General features: G+C 45.4%; 1 protein-coding gene across 1 annotated transcript in view; it reads left to right on the top strand.

Moving 5' to 3' along the window:
• The window catches only part of ITPR1 (inositol 1,4,5-trisphosphate receptor type 1), a 153,097-nt gene that overhangs the window by 87,923 nt on the left and 46,690 nt on the right, over window positions 1-18,484 (top strand). The window contains exons 40-44 of the mRNA XM_088532057.1: window positions 1,031-1,057; window positions 10,490-10,525; window positions 12,016-12,063; window positions 14,985-15,117; window positions 16,482-16,672. Coding sequence (XP_088388183.1) covers window positions 1,031-1,057; window positions 10,490-10,525; window positions 12,016-12,063; window positions 14,985-15,117; window positions 16,482-16,672 — 435 coding nt within the window. The remainder of the gene's footprint in view (window positions 1-1,030; window positions 1,058-10,489; window positions 10,526-12,015; window positions 12,064-14,984; window positions 15,118-16,481; window positions 16,673-18,484) is intronic.

Here is an 18,484-nt window from a genome sequence, read left to right as displayed (position 1 = left end):
TCTTGTAATTCCTCCTTTTCCTAACATTTTTTCATGTTCTTTTCCCCCTGCCCACTCTTTTGAGGCCTCAGTTATACCCTAGATTGAGTTGCTCGTAACAGTCCTATATTCCTAAGTCTCCAATCCGTGCGGTTCAGCAGTGGTGGCTGCTGACATGGAGCAGAGCCCATTGCTTGAGCAGTGCAGAGCGAGGCCTTTCTGCATGGTCTGTGCCTGGCTGCAGCACAGCAGAACACTCACTGCAACAGCCTGTTCTTTAAAAAGATGGTACTTCCCCTGGTGCACTTCATCTCCCCGCACAAGTGGTAAAGACGCCGCGCTCTCCCAGCCCCGTCCTCGTGCCTTGCGTGGGGACAGCCGTGCCGAGGCGCCGCGATGCCGGGTGCCGGAGCGGAGCCTCCGGAGCAGCTGGGGCTCCTCTCACCGTGCTCTCCGCGTGCTGCTGAGCACAGATGCGCGGGAGCTCGTGGGAAGGCTTCAAGTTTTCCATATTGCCCAAGACTCCTTGGCTTGGCTTGCGCTCAGCTCTTGCAGTGATGGGCAGCATACTGTGGTATATTTAATAGGCTAGAAACTACTACGCTAGCTGTGTAGGCTAGACCCGAGGTTTTTTACTCAACAGAAATATGTCATTCATGCAAACAATCTTTCTGGGTGTCTATTGCAAGACTAAGTTCAGTTCTAATATTTTAAAACTCTGTTCCTAAACCCAAACTTCATCCTCTGCTTATGAAGACCCAAGGATGCCTAATGCTGCTTGCAGCACCTGCTAGGGACAGTCTTACGGAAGCCCTCGGGTCTGGATGGGCCAGGCTGGTGCCTCGCTGGCTGGTGTGAGGCCGAGCCCAGTGTGTCCTGTCCCCTGCTGCTGTCGCCTGCGAATGCCACTGATGCCTCCTGGAAACGTTCACGGGTCAGACTGCAGCATGAAAGCGTTAAATAATTTATAAGATCCTAATGTGAAACTTATTTGCAGTTTCTCTTACTAATGCTTGCTTTCACTTCTTCCTCCCTATTTCTCTTCCAGCAGATTACCATTGAATTGGATAATGCTGAGGTTTTAATTTTATTTTTCTATGGTGTTGTTTGTGGTGTTTGTTCTACGCGTAGCACTGTGATCTGTCCTGTTGTCCCTTTGGCAGTGGCCTCTCCGACGTGTACACGTTGTGTCAGTGCCTTAGTGGAGTTTGTAGCCTGCCGTGTGTCTACGCTGGGAGTAGCTACCACAACTAATTCCGTATGACGTTACTTTGAATGTTAGTCTAAATGCAGTTATAATTTCTGGCAGTCTGCAATCATCTGGTGCCATAATGGTCCTCATAAAGTTTAGGAACAGATCTGAGTGCCTTTGGAAGGAATATTAACTGCCGTGAGCACCATTAAGGAGTCGGCATTTAGCACCCTGCGGTGCTTACTGCATAGTCTACAAGCAGGTTCTTAGCTAGTGGAAAATGTAAACACTTAGCTTTAATGGTGTTCATACATAACTTGGAAAAAAAATGCCAAAAGCAGCTAGAGGAGACCCTGAATGATGTGTCTGTGCTGCCTGGCTGGTGCAAGGCATTACTCATTTCCCCAGGTGCTCCATGCACGTGAGACGAAAGGGTTGGGTTTCCTTGGGTGGAAGTGGTAGGGCTTGCTTTGCAGAAAAAATGACTCTCATGCTATTCAGGAACATTCCAAGTTATCTTTCCTGTTGCTCCTTAGTCAGGCTTGGTACATAAAGGCATGCAAAACGTTAGGATGTGTTGTGAAAGCAACGTGGTGTAACTCTGAACATTACTAACTTCTAAAGCTAGCTTCCTATCATGAAGAATGGCACTTTGGTTGGCAGTGCACCAGCCCACTCGTGTTTATGCTGCATGTGGCTGTTTTAAAGGTGGAAAAATATATTTGAATGAAGACTTCAGTTTAACTGAAATTAAGCTTCCTAAGGACATTTGTTTTCTGCTTTGTTCAGACACTGTTGCTTAGGGCTGGAATTAGTTGAGTCGAGCTGTCTGTTGCAGTAGCTTCCTTGGGCCTCTCAGAAAGAAAAAGAAATGATGTGGGCACTCAATTGGAGATTCTTTCTGCATAAATGTATAATATTGTGAAAGCGATAGACTGGCACATTATTCTACTAAAATACCAGGAAAAAAAACCCAAATATTTTCTCTGCGGTTTGCTTCTTGCATTGCCTCCCCAAACAAGCTTTTATTTGGAACAAAATTCAACTACTTAATGCTTTGTTACTATTGTTTATTTAATAGAAGAGATGATGAAATATGCTATAAATTTTTGTAGAACTCCTGGAAATCAGTCAACTGAATTTATCTGTGCTAACTTTGTCTTTATAAGCAAACAATTTTGGGGGACCTTGGCTCTTGAAATAGATTGAAGATCCCAACTATTAGTCACAAAGGTAGACCCCAGCGGACATATCCCCCAATGCTGGGCTGAAGGAGGAGAGAGCTTACAAAAAAACTCATTGCTCATGAGAACCATCAGAGCAGTATAGAGGTGGTTGGTTTGTGCTTTTTAACCTAACCTGTGGTTGGGACCCTCAAGCCTCAGCTTTTTTGACATGATCCCGAGTCACGAGGCAAGTACCATCATCTCTGCTCTGCATCCCCTTGTCAGTGTTCTGACCGCCTTGGAGTGGAAACTCCATTGTGGATCTGAGATAACGACAACAAGTTCAGGAGTTCCCCCATCCAAAGTTTCCATTTTAAAGAAATGACATTTTCCAAAGACCATCTCTTTCACCAGAGTCTTCGGTGCGAGCTCCTCAGAACACTCGGTCTGTTCTTCATGGCCATTTTCTGCTTTTAATGTGCACTCCCATGAGCGTGCATAGAAGGTAACTGATGAGCACGAAGATGTGGACAGTAGGATCTAGCTGTTCTGAAGGTCACTTGTTTCATGTGCTGGAAGGCCACTTACTCCAGTGGCATTGCTTCTATACAATCATAGAATCATTATGGTTGGAAAAGACCCTCCCCTCCTGGAGGAGGAGAAGGCTCAGGTGTGTCCCTGTGTGTCACACTAAACCTTAAATGGTTTAGCTACAGGAGTGTTTTGGTGTCTAACCTTTGGTATTTTCCTCTTTTAAACTAAGACTTTTTTTCCTCTTGCCCGAGAACTGAGATTGCTCTGAAATGTGTTGTTTTTGGAAAGTTCATCTGTATCATGTTACCATTTCCATGAAGTGCTATCCCCTTTAGATCATGTGGGACTACAGCTTCCTGGAACAGGGCATGTAATTCATCTTGGAGAGATCTCAGACAGAAGTTTGAATTGTTTAATTACCAATTAAGTCATAATATGAAAGTCTTCCCCTTTCATCGCTGGTTGTAGCGTGCTGCCTTGGCCAGCAGTAAATCAGGCGGCACGTGCAGAGCAGCTCAGGGTTTGGGCCAGAGGTTCCTGCTTCATGGAGGAGCGGTGCCCCTCATGGAGCAGGGCTGTTATTCCTCTTGGAAATGAGCATCCTCTGTTTAGAGAGAGGGTTTCAGGTTGGTTCGAATTGCTAAGAAAATCCCCAGAGGAAATGCTCGTGTTTCCTTTTCTTTTCCTTGTTCCCCAGCAACTGTAAACACTTAGAGCAAAAGAATACGGAAAGCTCCATTATTAATAAAATCACTAGCTTCCCTGTCTGTCCAACTCTGGATAGCTGAATTTTTCTGACCAGCTGAAACACTCCGTGTTGCCTCGGGATAAAACTGCTGCTTTATGGCAGAGCTGAGCTCTGATTTCGCAGTCTGCAGGTGGGAGCGCGTGCGCGGATGGTTCCGTGCATCTTGCAGGCACCGCTGTGGTGACTGCAGTGCCAGGGTCAGTGTCCCTCAGCAGTGACCTGCAGTACCCCCCGTGCAGAGTGCGTGATCCTGTCCCAGGACACAGGAGCCACGTTTCCTCTCGCAGCCCTTTCCGAGCGCGGGCAGGGAACACTGCCCTCGGCTGGCGGATAACGCTGGGATCCACCTCGGCATGCCAGAAAGCTCCAGGATCGTAACGGGTCCGAGCAGCGCTGGCAAATCAGCCTTTCTGCAGGACTTGCAATGCTGAGGAGGTGCTGGGGGAGGGAAGGGAATGAGTGAGGTGTTTTAATCCCCTTGGCCTGGCATTGCCCTAGTTTATTTGCTTTCTGTTGAGGGATTTGTCTTAAAGGTAGCTTTGGGTGTCACTCGTGACAGGAAGGCACTCCTGTCCTCCAGGAGCGGTGGTGTTTGCTGTCAACACCTATTAATATAGTCTGAGCACCGTGAACCTTCCTGGTAAAAACGTGGGGATGGACGACTCAAGTTTTTTGCGGATGTTTTTCAAACTCCGCAGCATCTAGTTTTGAGGCAGACCTCACATGAAAGTTTTCTTCTGGGGACAGAAATTAGGATATACTGAAAATTATGGGGTTTTAGTATTTCAGTATTCCTGTGCACATTTGCAGCTTACAGGCTTTTGGCATAGGGTCTGTAAAGACTGGTGTTAAAATAAAGAGCTGAAAACATGTCTTGGAAGATGTAAGAAAAGCCCGATTTGGTTTTAATAGAAACCCCAAACCCGGTGCCGCTTTGGGCGTTCGAGCTGCGGCCTTGGGAGCTGCATGTTCAGAGCTTGTCTCTGCTTCCACCCTGAGCTGCTGCTCTGCAGAATTTCCCAGCACAGCAGACTTGTGGCATGGGCTGTGACTCTGCAAGCAGACGAAAATGCCAAGTGGGGACTTCTTAGCGTAGATGTTTTTAGTAAGAGAAGAAGAAGAAAATCCTCAGGTAGCATGGGCACCATCTCTGTAAAAGCTCTTGGGCTGAGTCTCTTGATTCATCCCTTATGTAGTGGGTGGCTTTGTGCTAGTTTTTATTCTTTATGAGGCCATTACCATTGCCTGGGCTCCCCAACAGGAGGCTTGGGAAGAAGCCACATTTTTCACATGCTGTAAGGTGTGAGTGGTGACAAAGTGGTCACAGTTAACCCTGCTGCAGTCGCGTGGAGTTGCTGAGCTTGTACCCCCTGGCAAAGTGCAGGCTCAGGGCAAGTGCAGATGTGGTAGCCGAGGTGACTGCATGGGGTCGAGATGACGCTGGGAGCCGGGGGCTCCAGAATCACGACTCGGAGCCGTGTGCTCCTGCTGCAACACGTTTCTGCCTCTTGTGCCAACTTCCCCAGCCCCTCGCTGTGAATTCAGGTAGGTGCCAGGAGCCTTTAGGCATGAAGATACAGATGTCCCCGAAAAGGAGGCTGCTCTTAAGGCGAGCCAGGAGGGGACATGGTAGCTGTCACCTGCAGGTGGCATTCTCACGATGCTGAATGAGGCTGGGAGATGTCCTACTTTTTTCTTTTTTTTTCCTCCCTACATTGCAGTGAACTGCTCCATTGGGCACCTGCCAACATTCAAGCAGCAGTTACATAAGAGGAGCTTTTTTCCTGGAATTTAGGCCCGCTGCTGATGTGTGACCTTCAGCAGTAATTGCCAATAACCGTGGCGGGGCTGTTTACAGTCCCTGCGCCGCGCGGCTGCCAGCGGCCGGGCGCAGCAGTAGCTGCCGCGGCTGCTGCTTCCCTCAGCATAATGCTGTTCCCATACCATCGGAGGCATTTTTATCATCCAAACAGTTTGTTTCTGTCAAGCCCTCGCTGCTCTGCGGAGCTGGCGGCGACGAGTCCCCAGAGCTGTCTCTGCACGTTGCTGCAACAACCTCTTTGCAGCCGCAGCCCGAGCACCCTGGGCTTGCACTCCAGTTATGTGGCACAGCATTTGCAGTAAATAACTAAGTAAAAAGTCTATTAAAAGGCCATTTTTTAATTAAGTAATATTTTCTGTTATCGTTTTATTCAGTTAATGACCCAGCAAAATGCACCTGTGGACCCTTTCAGTATAGTTTGAGTTAGGGCAATCTGGTCTCAAGAAGGCAAAGAGAGAACTGAAAATCCTAGTTCAAAGGGCTTGACTGAAAGAACCTTTTCAGTGATGTTTATCAGTGAGGAACTGTAAAACTACTTGAGAACTGCTGAGTAGGGTGCAAAATCTGTTAAATCTTCCAAATCCAATTAAAAGATCTAAAAATTTATTAACCTCCAAAGTGCCAGAGATGCATTTTAAAATTATTTTCCTGGGAGAGAGAGCTCACACCCCAGCCATTCTTTGTGTGCCCTTAGACAGTGCTTCACTTATTATGTCTCAAGCAGAGGAAATGCAGGCTCTCAAATTTTTGTGGGCTGCCTTATATATATTTTTTTTCTTCCACAAATCCTGCAATCTTCAGCCCACTTTCACTGCACAAACTAGAGCTGGAAGCCGTAAGCTCTTTGGAAGAGGCGACTGGGCGTTTCCCATAGTGATGTGCTAAAAGGTTTGCACCACGTTAAGGCAGGCTGAAGCTGCCCTGTGCAAGGTGCAGCGCTCTGAGCTCGCAGGCTCCCCGTGCCAGGGCAGTGTTTGCTTCCATACCCAGCACTGCCGCTTGATTTATGCTGCTGTAAAATCCTCTGTTGCCTTCTAAAATTACAACACGTGGTGACTTTGGGGTCTGCTACAGCGATAAACTGTAACGTGGGAAGAGTTTTTTTCCAAGCAGGTTCGGTGCTTTTGGTTCCCAGTTAGTCCCTGCTCCCCTGAAACTTACCCACAGCATTTTTGACAAACACACCTACGTATCATCTGCAGAGGCTAAAATTTCTCATCCAATGCAAGATTTTCTCAGTTCTACGAGGTAGCAATACTGGCTTTACAAAGGAAGTCAATTTGCATGTAAATAACCTATACCAGTGGATATTTCCCTTTTTTGGAGTTTTTATTGAAGGGTTATGAAGGACAGGCAACTGATTTGTTCTATAGTTGGTTCTTGTGAATCAGGACAGGTAGCACATGAGAACACGCTGCTTTACTGGGTGTTTTCGGCAAGAGCAAATGTACCCCACAGAGAAGAGGCTCAGAAGGGATGACATGTGGAAAGGCTCTTCCAGGACTGTGTCTAAACAGCCAGTCCTAACTTTGGTGCCAGCTGATACCAGAGATGATGGAGTAAGAATTAAGGTAGATAAAGAAGAGGGCAGTAGTTTGCTAATATGGTTTATCCCATGTCTTTGTGATTATTTGTTACCTCTGGTTGTACAACCTGACTGTCAAAAGCTGTATTTGATATTTGACTGGCTGGCTCTATAGTTGGATTTTTTCCCCTCTTTTTATTCCCTCTCCTCTGCCAAATAGCCCTCCTCACTACCCCGGTAATTAGATGATATCTGATTGAAAATGGATCAGTTTGGGAATTCACAGATTTAAAAGCCAGAAGGGACCATTAAGTAATTGAACTTGACTTCTGACCCAATGCAGGCATCTCTTTTCTCCAAGTGGCTTCTGTGTCGAGCCAAGTAAATCCAGCTGGACTAATCTGCTTCAAACTATGCAGTGTTGGTCTTGAAGACCTTTGAAGATGGGTGTCAGTTTATAGCAGTGCATTACACTGGCAAGTCCCCTCTGTGTCTCAGTTAGAATGCTCAGATAGGAAGTAACATTAAGGAGACACAATAGTTAGGAAACTGGCATGAAAGTGGGAGTTGAACAGCATGAGGTTTGCCAGCCTCTTCCTCACTTGAACTTAGAGATGGTCTGAAATGGAGGAAATGGACTTGACTTTGTGTGCACTATTTTGTCCATTTTTTAATTTCAAAATTACAAAGTTTAGTGAGGCTGAAGAGAAAAGGATCTGGTTTCTGAAAGCATTTGTAAGCCTGTGACCACTCAATGGGCAGCTTTTTCTGATTATGTTATTTTTTACCCTTTTTAAAAAATATTAAAATATAAGTTCTTTTATCTTGTTTTACTGAAACCATTTCTGGAGGAGATCGAGTCCATGGGAACAGGAATCTCCATCTGCTTTCCAAATGCATTTCAAGGTTCTTCAGAGAGCTCATTCTAGATGTTTACTGGATAGGTGAGTTTAAGAGAATTAACAAGAGAAGCAATCCCAAGGCTTTAAATCTAAATGAAAATCTTTCTACATTTCCTCAAACCCTTTTTTGTATATCTACATCACTAATTTATTTAAATTTTCCACGAAAGACTGGCTTATACTTTTTTTTTAAGCAAATGAAACTTAAACTTTCACACCTTCCTCAAAACTGCAGAAGAAAAAGAAGTGTCCCACAAATGTGCTAAGTGTTATGCCAAGATGTCCTGAGCTCACAGGAGCGCTCACTGACTTGGCAGGTTGTTGAGGTGGATGCATCTATTCTTTGAGTCAGATAAAGACCATTCTGGGAGAAACACTGCTTTTCTGTGAGGGAAGCAGGTGTTAGAAATGTTCTAAAATGTTCTAGTCACCAGTAGGCCAAAGAAATTGTAATTCTCTTATTATGGGTAATGAGGAGAGGTCTATTCGCCAACCTGTGGGAAAGGAAACTTCAAAGGAAGCAGGATTTTTGTACAGTAAGTTAAAAGGAACTTTCCCTACTGCTAACAAAGAGGAAAAGTCCTGCCCTTTCCTCCGACCCTGCCACCCCTTACATTTTCGTTTGAAAGCTGGTTGCTGTATGTGTGCCACTCACCTGGCTTCCGCTAGCCAAGTGTCTTGGTATTTTACAAACCCCTATGTCCTATTTCCCCTTCCTCCCCTCTGTCACTTCAAGTGAAGAATTGAGGTACAGGGAGACACACGAAATTCAGCAGGATTTCTTACCCGTTCTACTCTCCTACCCTGCTTGCTCCTCTGATACTAACACATACTTCACGCTCGCAGAAGAAGTGGTCCTGCAAAGCATAGCCCAGCAGCTCTTGTTCAATATTTCTGTGTGTGTTTAACTCCTTGTGACCCTCGATTTCAGTATTTGAAGTTTCTGCCCTTCCTGAAAGGCCCCGGTAGGTCGGAGCGCTACTGCGGAGCGTAGCCCCAGGCAGTGCTGCAGCCGGGAGGTTGGTGCTGGGTTTTCTGTGCTGCTCCATTCACAGGTGCTCTTGCTGCCAAAGCAAGAAGCATGGGAATTTGCTAATTAAAACACCTGCTTTTTCCTTGGTAATTTTCATTTGAAAAGATTCAACTAATTTCATGCTGGTTCTTCATCTCTGCCTGTTTTCAGCCCCCAAAATCTTCATGTATGTTAAGGCTGGGAGTAAGGGTGCTCTTCCATTTGAAATCCAAATCCCAACGTGTTCCCTTGTCCTATTGTCTCCCATTGGGTCTTTCTGCCGCAGCTTCCACTGTCCTAGAAGGGAAGGCACCTATTTTCCTGTAGAGTGATGGGCATCTTTTACTTGCTGATGTAGGTGGGATGACTTTAATAAATAACAAAGGAACTTTTTGCTTTGTTCGGAAATGAGTTGGCTTGTGTCTGCAATCCCAGCTGTGTGCCCAGACTAACTAAAGGCCTGACGTGGCCTTTCCAATGTCCGGCCCACAAGCAGGCAGGGTGCGCTCGGTAGCGTGCGTGCCGCAGGAACTGTGTGTTCCTCTGCGTAAATGAGGCTCTTCCTGTTCACTGCTCTGGCTTAATACCCGCTGTTCCAACCTGACCGTGCAAGAAGCAGTTTCCACGCTTGCGAGGCTTCCAGGAGTGGTGACAATGCGAGGAAATGCTGTACCAGAGGCCATGCGAGTCAGCCAAGGGGAACGTCCATTAGGAGAAGGACGGAGAGCTGCTTTTCCTGACCGTGCCCATCTCCTGAGCCCTGCAGTGGAAAATGTTAGTTCCCTGTCCTTGTTCTAAGTGAAATCTCTCCATATTTAGATTTCTAGATTCTCTTGGCTTCCTCCTCCCCTCCCCCATGTATTTCCTAGGCTGCAGTGCAAATTGGGTTAAAACTCCCAGCCTGTGCTTGGTTTGTCAGCCCTGTTTGTGCACCCTTTAGGCTGACATGGACAATGGCTTAATTTGGTATTAGTGTATCATAACGGGCTTATTTCTTGGTGTCTGTTTCTGAGACATTAAGTTAATTCAACTACTGTTAAGTAGATAGTTTCACTTGAATGTCAAGGTCTCTGTTGAATGTCTAAGTTCTGCTATGTAGAAGTTGCTTGTCTTGATCTGTCTCAATGTGATGATCAGCACTTTAAATTTGGAAAACTGTCACGATTAAGCTGCTTATTCCATGGCTCCTGTTTGACACTATACTCCCTATTTTTGTTCAAAAGAAGAACGTTTAGAAATTAGAATCCAAATAACATTCTAAATGTTCCTTGGTGGCCCCAGCACTGGTTCCTGCAGTGCTCTACTCGCTGAGCCCGAGGCGCGAGGTCAAGCAGGGGGTCCAGCAGCGCCGCGGGGTGCGGCCGGCCTGCGCCTCCGTCCGCGCACAGCACTGGCACTGCCCAAAGGACGCCCGCTCAGTTCTCCACATGCAGCCTTTTTGGGCGCACGGTGGGTGGGGGCAAGCAGTAGCTATGCTGTAATCCATTTGTGATGATTCAGCTCAAGTCAAACAGTTTCTGGCTTCCCTTACGTGTTGACCACTAGATTTCTGTTGAGATGAAAGAATCTTGAAGAATGACTAATATTTCTGCATTTTACTTTCAACTAGCTGCCGCAGCCTCCAGAAACGGAAAGCTCTGTAGAGGTGTGTCACCCACCTATATTTGTACAACAGGCAAATATTGGTGTTTTGAAGTAGTCTTGGTGGAGTGTCTTGTTGGTTTAAAAAGTGACCTGTGAAATGTGTGTTCTGCGTGGTGTAGACGGTGGAGAAAGAGTAGATTTGTTCAAGTGTTTCAGTCCAACACAGCATCAGACTGGTCACTGAAATACTTTCTGCATTTAAACTTGTAAACCAAACCTGTATTCCTAGACAAAATAAGGGACCCCAAGGACTGATTTAGTCAATCCAGGATAGAGTTGGTCTATCCAGGATAGAGAAAATGAAGGTAGGTGAAAATTTCACAATTCCAAAACTGCTGGGTGTCCCATTTAAAATGACAGGGTGGCTTGACTTCATTTAGGTCACTAGCTCTTCTGTGGACTGGGTATTTAGGCATGTTTCATTTGAGAGAACCCCAAATCAGTTCACGTAAGACAGGTTATTTGCCAAAAATAAAAAATAAGGGTTCATAAAGACCATAACTTGTTTTGGAATTAATGGAATATCCAGAGGTAGTGCTGGTAGATTATACCTTTGGGTAATATATTACTGCAAATCTAATTAAAACTATATGGAAGCCCAAGTCTAAAAGGGTGTTGATTTTCTTTTTAACTCAAAAGGAAAAAAAGGCATTTTACAGTATTTTAGACCTTTTTATTAGTAATTTTTGTGGAAGACTGTTTAAATATAACCTGAAACGCTGGGGGTTATAGAAGGACTTTGAGATGTGTTGGGGATGGCTGCTGGTAGGACGAGGTCCCTGGGCAGAGCGATGGTTTCAGACCTCTCTGAGCAGCAGCAACTTACAGTACTTTGGGTTTACCAAGTGTGAATTCTAACCTGTGCTAAACTTCCAAAAATTTGCTTCTTTTGGATACTTAAAATCTGAAATGAGATTTTGGATTTGGCCATGTGACCCTGCTGTGGGACAGTGGTAAATCAGGGTAAAGCCTCCCTGTACTCATGGGATGCAGCTATGGTATTGGAATAAAAACTTCTGTGTTTTGGCCAAGGCCCCCACAGTTCCCAGAGAGCTTCGTTGACCGCAGCTGGATGCGATGAAGTGTGACTCTTCCTCCAGAAGAGCGTGTGTAGTGGGCAGGGGTGTCGTGTGTGTGTACACGTGTATATGTATGCATGGACGTGGTGCATGGTCTCAACCCCTGGAAACCTTTGTGTTCCCGGTAACTGTAAAATTAGGTAGACTTTGTGTTTTCCTTAAATCCCCGGGAATGTGTTGGCATACTTGCATGCCATGTGTGGTCTGCTGGAGAGAGTCAACGCAGACTGGTTAAGTCCTGTTAGAGCTAATGAAGGCCTGATATTATGCTTAGACAGCTTGCCAGTTGATCTTCCTTATCTCCCCCTTGCTTTCAGCTGTGACTTTCCTTAATATTTTCCATGAGTGCTAAGATGTTAGTGTCTCTGTAGTATTGCTCTGCTTTAAAATGACATTTCTGCCTGCGCAGCAGGAGCTTGATCAAAGTCTACCACAGAGGCAACTGGAGGATCATAGAAGGGTATGTACAGCAGCCAAGCGCACTTAAAGCTAATCCGCTACTTTTTCCTTTTAAATGGCGAAGTGCAAACCATGGAGGCAACCTCTGTGCTTGTTGCCAGTCTCCTAGAAAGTCTAAAACTAGCAGCTCTGTTTATGCAACAAGATACTGGAGCGGCTCCTCTGGCGCTAAATGGAAGGGGAGGGTGCGGGGTCATGCAGGATTAAACCTCAGTGCCTACCCTGGTCTCTTCACACCTCTAAAGCTCTTCGATTGCACACTAATTCACACAGTGAGATTAATCGGGCCTTGGGGAGTTTGCTTGTCCCTCCTCACCCCTCAAAAAATAAAATAATAATAATTAAAAAAGCCCTCTTCTTTCATAAGCAGTCGAGCTGCAAAACCACCACTGCTGAAATGTGCAGCTTCCCACTGTGTTTCTCACTTTCTTCTGTGCTTGTAGCCAGGAAGAGAAAAACAACAAGTCATAGTTGCCCCCTTAAGTTTTATTAAATACTCTCTGTAACACAGTTTTAATGCTGCTAGCAGGATTTTGATAACACCTAAACAGAGTTGTTTGCATCTCTTCCATTGCTGTGTGGGGAGTGATGTTTGTGTACTGCTTACTATCAGTTTGCCTTGGTGACGAACACAGCAGAAAATGAGGGCTGCTGGATTTTTTAGGTAGCATACTTGATTTTTCTTAATGCCGCCAAGCATCTGATATTTGTTTGCACACCGTACGCATCAAAGTGATATATGAGAGTAACACGATGGTTAAAGAACTGTTCTGAAGCCAAGCATAGCAGCTGAATTAATTATAACATTGCTTAAATACCACTTTTTCCCTCCCCTTTATTTCAGTCACATTTCATGCACTTATTACCTAACACAGTGCTTTAGGGTAATGAAATAGGAAATTAAGGGCTTTTTCCCCAGCTGGAATTGCAAATGACCCTGGATGTGGCTGGCTGGACCTCTCAATCTGTACACTTGCCTTGCTGCAAACTGCAGGTGCTCTATACCTGTTCCCACTCGTATTTTCTGGTTAGCTCGCCCTGTTTTGGATATAGCCCAGCAAGAAAGCAGGTGTGCTGCAGGCTTGTTGCAAGGGCAGAAACTCCCTACGAGCTCTGTCCTGTTTTGACTGCAAAAGCAAAATTGTCTTCTGCTCCAGAATGGACTAGAAAAAAGGGCTAGAAGACAGTCCAGCAAGCTCTGAGTAATCATTTGGATTTGGGAAGAGGTAGAGATCCCTGAGCAGCAGTTCTTGTAGCTGGATGTGTGTTAACATCTTCATAGCGAGTTGTAAAAATTACCATTTTTAAATGCCAGTTGCTGTCACAACTGCTAGTTACCTTAATGGATGAGAAATGTGGAAACTCCCATCATAACTTGATTTTTGGAACAAGATTCTATGAATAAAGCAAATTTCCTTTTTAATTGCTGTGCATGTAGAAGAAAGGCGCCTTGCTCGCTACCTGCCAGAGCGAGAGAGAAAGGGGAGAGTGGTTAAAGGTGCTGGGTTTGCACCAAACAGTGGCAGCAGCCATAGGACCAGCTCTCCTAGGACAAGAGTCTGCTTGAACTGCATCTCCTGCATTTGCAGTTTGACTATAAACCTTGAAAAAGTACTGTTTTTTTATAATGTTGCTTCAAAGTTTTATTATTTATTTATTCAGACTTTTGGAAGGGGCTGGCTGGAAAGCTTTCCTGGTGTATGATTTGCACCTTTTCCCCCTTCCTCTTCCCTTGCCCCCTCTGCCTCTGCAAAATGCAGCTCCTGTGCACCTGCTTTCCTGCCTGTAATCTCTGAGCAATTTTAATCTGCCAACCTGCAGTGAGAGAAGCAGAAGGCCATAGTCCTGATGCTAGAAAGAGCAATGGTTTCTGTCAAACTGCAAAGCTGCTTAGTTTAGAAGCAGTTTTTGAGTTTTTTGGAGGTTTTTTTAGTTTCCACAGAGTGTTGCTGTGACAGGGAGAAGGGTGAACAGGTTTCTCAAAGCCTGGAGACTTGCAGTGCACCAGAGTATCAGAAGATACATCTCTGCCTTGTGTATGCCAACGTGGGGATTAAAAGCACTCTAGCCTAGTAGTGCTGGAGTTGTCTGTGACCTAGTGAACACTTTCATATGGATCTGCTTTGGTATTTGTGTCTGAAAGACCCCTTGTGAAAGTGTTAGAAGCCTCTACTTTTGTAGCACCTAATATTCAAGTAGGTAGTTAATGACACTTTGAATCTGTAGCCATGCAACTGATAATGAGATGAAATACAGCTGGAAATCGGTGTTAAGCACTTGTTTAGTGACTGGAGATCAAAACACCCTAGTTGATGTGAAATCATTGGTGTCTCTCTTTTGTTTTTTGAATTCCCAGAAGTTTCAGATCTTATCTTGAATCCTGCAGTCATGGCCCATGCCTGTTAAGAGTGGTGGCCCAGGGCTCACACTGCCGGTGTTTAGGCCCAAAGACCCTACAGAGATTAGTCCACTGATGGTGCTTCTCTGCATTCACTCCTTGCTGGAGTGCCAACTTCTCTATAGCTTAAATATCCAGGAATTCTTCTTAAAATCTTAGCAGGAACAAACACAAAATAGCGGGGGTGGGAGGAGATGGGATGGGTCTCACCAAATCATTTCTAGTGATTTTTTTTCTGTCCTTCTTCTCTTCCTCTTGTACCGGTGGTGTACACGCTCCACTTCTTTACATTTAACACTGAGACAATAGTTTTTCTTACCAATTTTTTTGTAAAGAAAAGCTCTCTCAGACTAAAATAAGCCCAGCGAGCTTGAGCGCGGTCCCTGAGCTGCGGCCGCTGCGGCGCTTGGAGCATCGCGCGATGCTGAGCGGTGCCTCCGCGCGCAGCCCCCCGCTCCTCAACATCGCTCGTGTCGTTATCCGTGCAATGCAGATGGTGACTTCGTTGTCCTCTTTGAATTAAGGGTGAGGCACTCAGGCAAGTGCTGGTCAACCGTTACTACGGCAACGTGAGAGCGGCGGGAAGACGAGAGAGCCTCACGAGCTTTGGCAATGGCCCGCTCTCCGCTGGAGGCCCTAGTAAAGCCGGGGGAGGAGGTAGGACCGCTGCCTGCTCTAGTGACTGTGTGACTCTGCCCTGCCGACGTGTCTGTGTTCCTGCATGACAAAGCGAGTGTCCTACAGGTGAAGCGGCCTTTCTTCTGCCCTCCTGCTCCTCTCTGCGCAATTCCTCCCCAAAGCAGCTTTGCACGGTGGCTGGTGAAGAAGTCTCACCTGCATGCGGGTCCTGCCTGGGAAACCTCCCTCTGCTCCAACTCTCCTGCAGACTGAGGGAAGCTCTCCTGGTGCTAATCGGGCCACCTGCTTTTTATTCATGCAGATGACAGGAGCTTTTTTTTTTTTTTTTTTTTCTTATTGCATTTGAGAAAATTCTTGAAAACAGGCAGAGCTTTTTTTTCTTTCCAGAGACTTTGGTCTGGCTTGGATTTTTTTTTTTTTGTGGTTTTGCTTTGAGTGGGGTTGCTTAAGAAATCTGATCAATTTAGTATTTGCTGTAATATTGGGGAAATGTGCTTATAGGGAAGTTAGATTGACCATAACTGAAACAAAAGCATTTCATTGTATTACACAGAGATTGCAGGGTAGGATGAGCAAAAATTACATTTGAAGTCAACTGCAAAGTGCAGCTTATTTAATTTGAGACCATTTGCGAAAAAAGCCAGTAATGTCATGCACGTTCATCAAAAGGTAATTCAGTGGGGTTTGCTTCTTCAACATAAAGACTGTCGGTAATTCTGTTGCAAGCAGGCTTGATCAGGAATATTAAATATATTTCCCCCTTGCCTATTTCTGAAACTGGTATGTATCACATTTGTCCTCTGGTAATGCTGCCGTCTGTCGTACTCTTCCACTTACTAGATCAGTTTTCCTCAGTTCTGGTTCTTCCCACCCCTTCCATAGGCTCTCTTGCCCACTTTTGCTTAGTCTGTTTCTCCATGGAGTTTTACAGTTCTGCACAGTGCTTTGCCATCTGCTGGCTTTTGTCTAGTCTCTTCTCTACTACTTGGTTGCTGCTGCAAAGTCTTTGCTTTTTCTTGCCTCTCTGAATCCATGCTGTTCCCAGAATGATCTTCCAGTGCATTAGTCCCCTTCGCAACCTCTGCTCCTAGAGAAGCAGGGGTTGCAGTAGCTGTTTCTTGCTGTTGACCCAGGCTGTCCTTGGGATGCCACCTCTCTCCCACTTGCACATGTTAAGGGAGTGTGAGGTGCCCATCTCGCTGTGTCCTGTGCTCCAAGCTGCCAGCTTTTCCTTGCAGAATTGCTGTGTGTCGAGCTCATGGCTGCTATTAAATGTGCACACCATTTGGGCAAGGTTAATTATTTAAACCAGAAGAAAGATCCCATCACATTAGCGTGGAAGGATTTGAATCTCAGGCTGTCTGTCATGATCACCTTTATAGGAGGAAGCTCCGGATCGAGTTCAATGAGCCGAGGTGAGATGAGTTTGGCAGATGTCCAGTGTCACCTGGATAAAGAAGGTGCATCCAACCTGGTTATAGACCTCATCATGAATGCCACCAGTGACAGAGTCTTTCATGAGAGCATCCTACTAGCCATTGCCCTTCTGGAAGGTGGGAACACGACCATACAGGTAGGAATGTGGAAAACATCAACTTATAACTAGGACATGCTGGAAAGGGGAATGGTTTATGAGATCCCAGAAGCTTGAGGAGCTAAAGGAGATGGGAGGGGAATAACTAAGTCGTTGACCTGTAATTAAGAGAAATGTCAGTCTTTACCATGCAAAAAGTAGGTTATTAAATGCCTGCATGGGAACTAGTATTTTTATTTCCCAAGGCCATATAGGAGAATGTATAACAAAATAGTTCTGCAGCTTCAGTTGGTGTGACTGCTTTCATGAATAAGTTTAAGCAACTGCAAGTTGCTCTGAGACTGTCTAAGATTTCAGAACAAAATTTAAAATAATCTTATGATAAGCTCCAGATAATCACCTTTCTCCTGTGGTCTTGCTGTTCTTGGCTTCTGTGTTTTAAATGACCGTTTGATTTCTCTGTGTGAGAATTGCATCAGTTAGATCAGTGTGGGATTTGTATGGCTTTTTATGGGCATAGAGCAAGTAGCTTGTTGTATTTCAGAACTATAGTTTGTTAAACACAAATATCTTACAACATATACAAAGTAAAAAGATTATTTGCTAACAGCCTGTTTCCATCTTGGGCAGTTCAGAGGCAGACTGGGCTTTATGCATAGATGTTATCTCCTTTTTCTCTACTGCCATGTGTCTGCCCTGTGTTTCACATGCCTGAGCAAAGCAGTGATTTGTTTTGGAGTATCCTTTTCTTGAGCAGCTCTTTTCTTTGAGAAGTGATCTTTCCAAGCACTCGATATTTGTGACTGGTTTAGGCTTATAATTTGATGTCATTTGTACTGCTTCCTAGTTATAGGCTGTTGCCGGAGTGGATAGTGCTGTTCTGGCTAGCTCTGTCCCCTCCGTTGTCACTTGTACCATTGTGAAGTGTGTTGAATTGAGTTGCTCAAGTGACAGAAAATCAGCCTGATGGTAGAAATGGATGTGCTCCCCCAGCAGAGCTGTTACTACAACTGGACCAGAGATGTGGAAGAGCAGGACTGTCCTGGGTGGTGGGGTGGGATGAGATTTGCTGACATGTAGCAGAGAGCTGCATCCTTGGTGTAAGTGGTGGCTGTTGTTAAGGCTTGTGCTGGATCTCTGCAGCACCACTGCTGCTGCTTGTCTTTTCAGGACGTAGTAAATTCTGTTGGGAGGAGAGGACATTTTGGTGTTCCTCGTTCAATCTCTGAATATGTAGTTGCTACTTACTTTTTTCTCCTGTATCTGTGCCCTACAGCCTAGAGTAAAGCTTATTTGCAAGAGGCAAAAGTAGGACTAGAGCATTTGAAGTTCCACATCACCCTAAAGTGTAATGACAGGGTTAATGTTCCTCGGGGATAGTCACTCCTTTAAGTCTCCTCAAATGTGAGGGAATCTGCGCTTTCATCTCCCAGGCTCACGGGTAGCCTCAGGTAACCTCACACACTGTCACGCTGGAAGGAAAAACAAATTCTGCACCAGCCTGATGCAGAGAGATCCTTTGCTTATCCTGGAACGAGGACTAATGGACTGAAGAGAGGCATTTCCCTGCTGTATGCAAACCTTGTGAGCCTTGGAGACGGGATCTTGAGCTCATCTGGTCAGAACAGGCAGGGAAATGTCCGATCCTTATCCGCAGACACCCTGTTCTCCAAAAAAAGACACTGCTCTGTTTGCATTTGCTGTCGAGAGCTGCAGGCTGGGAGATGGTGAAATAACTGTGTGGTTAGAAAAGAGCTGTTGGCATAAGGTGGTTATAGCAAATCACATGACGCTTCGACATCCGTGCCGTGCGATCCTGCCAATTTTGGTTGCACTCTTGCCTTCTTAGCT

The sequence above is a fragment of the Tinamus guttatus genome, unplaced genomic scaffold (genome assembly GCF_059628265.1).
Source record: "Tinamus guttatus ecotype Peru unplaced genomic scaffold, ASM5962826v1 Tinamus_guttatus_pri_ptg000451l, whole genome shotgun sequence".
NCBI classification, from domain to species: Eukaryota; Metazoa; Chordata; class Aves; order Tinamiformes; family Tinamidae; genus Tinamus; species Tinamus guttatus.
Note: the sequence above shows the minus strand (reverse complement) of the source record. Positions and strands in the feature narration are given on the sequence as shown.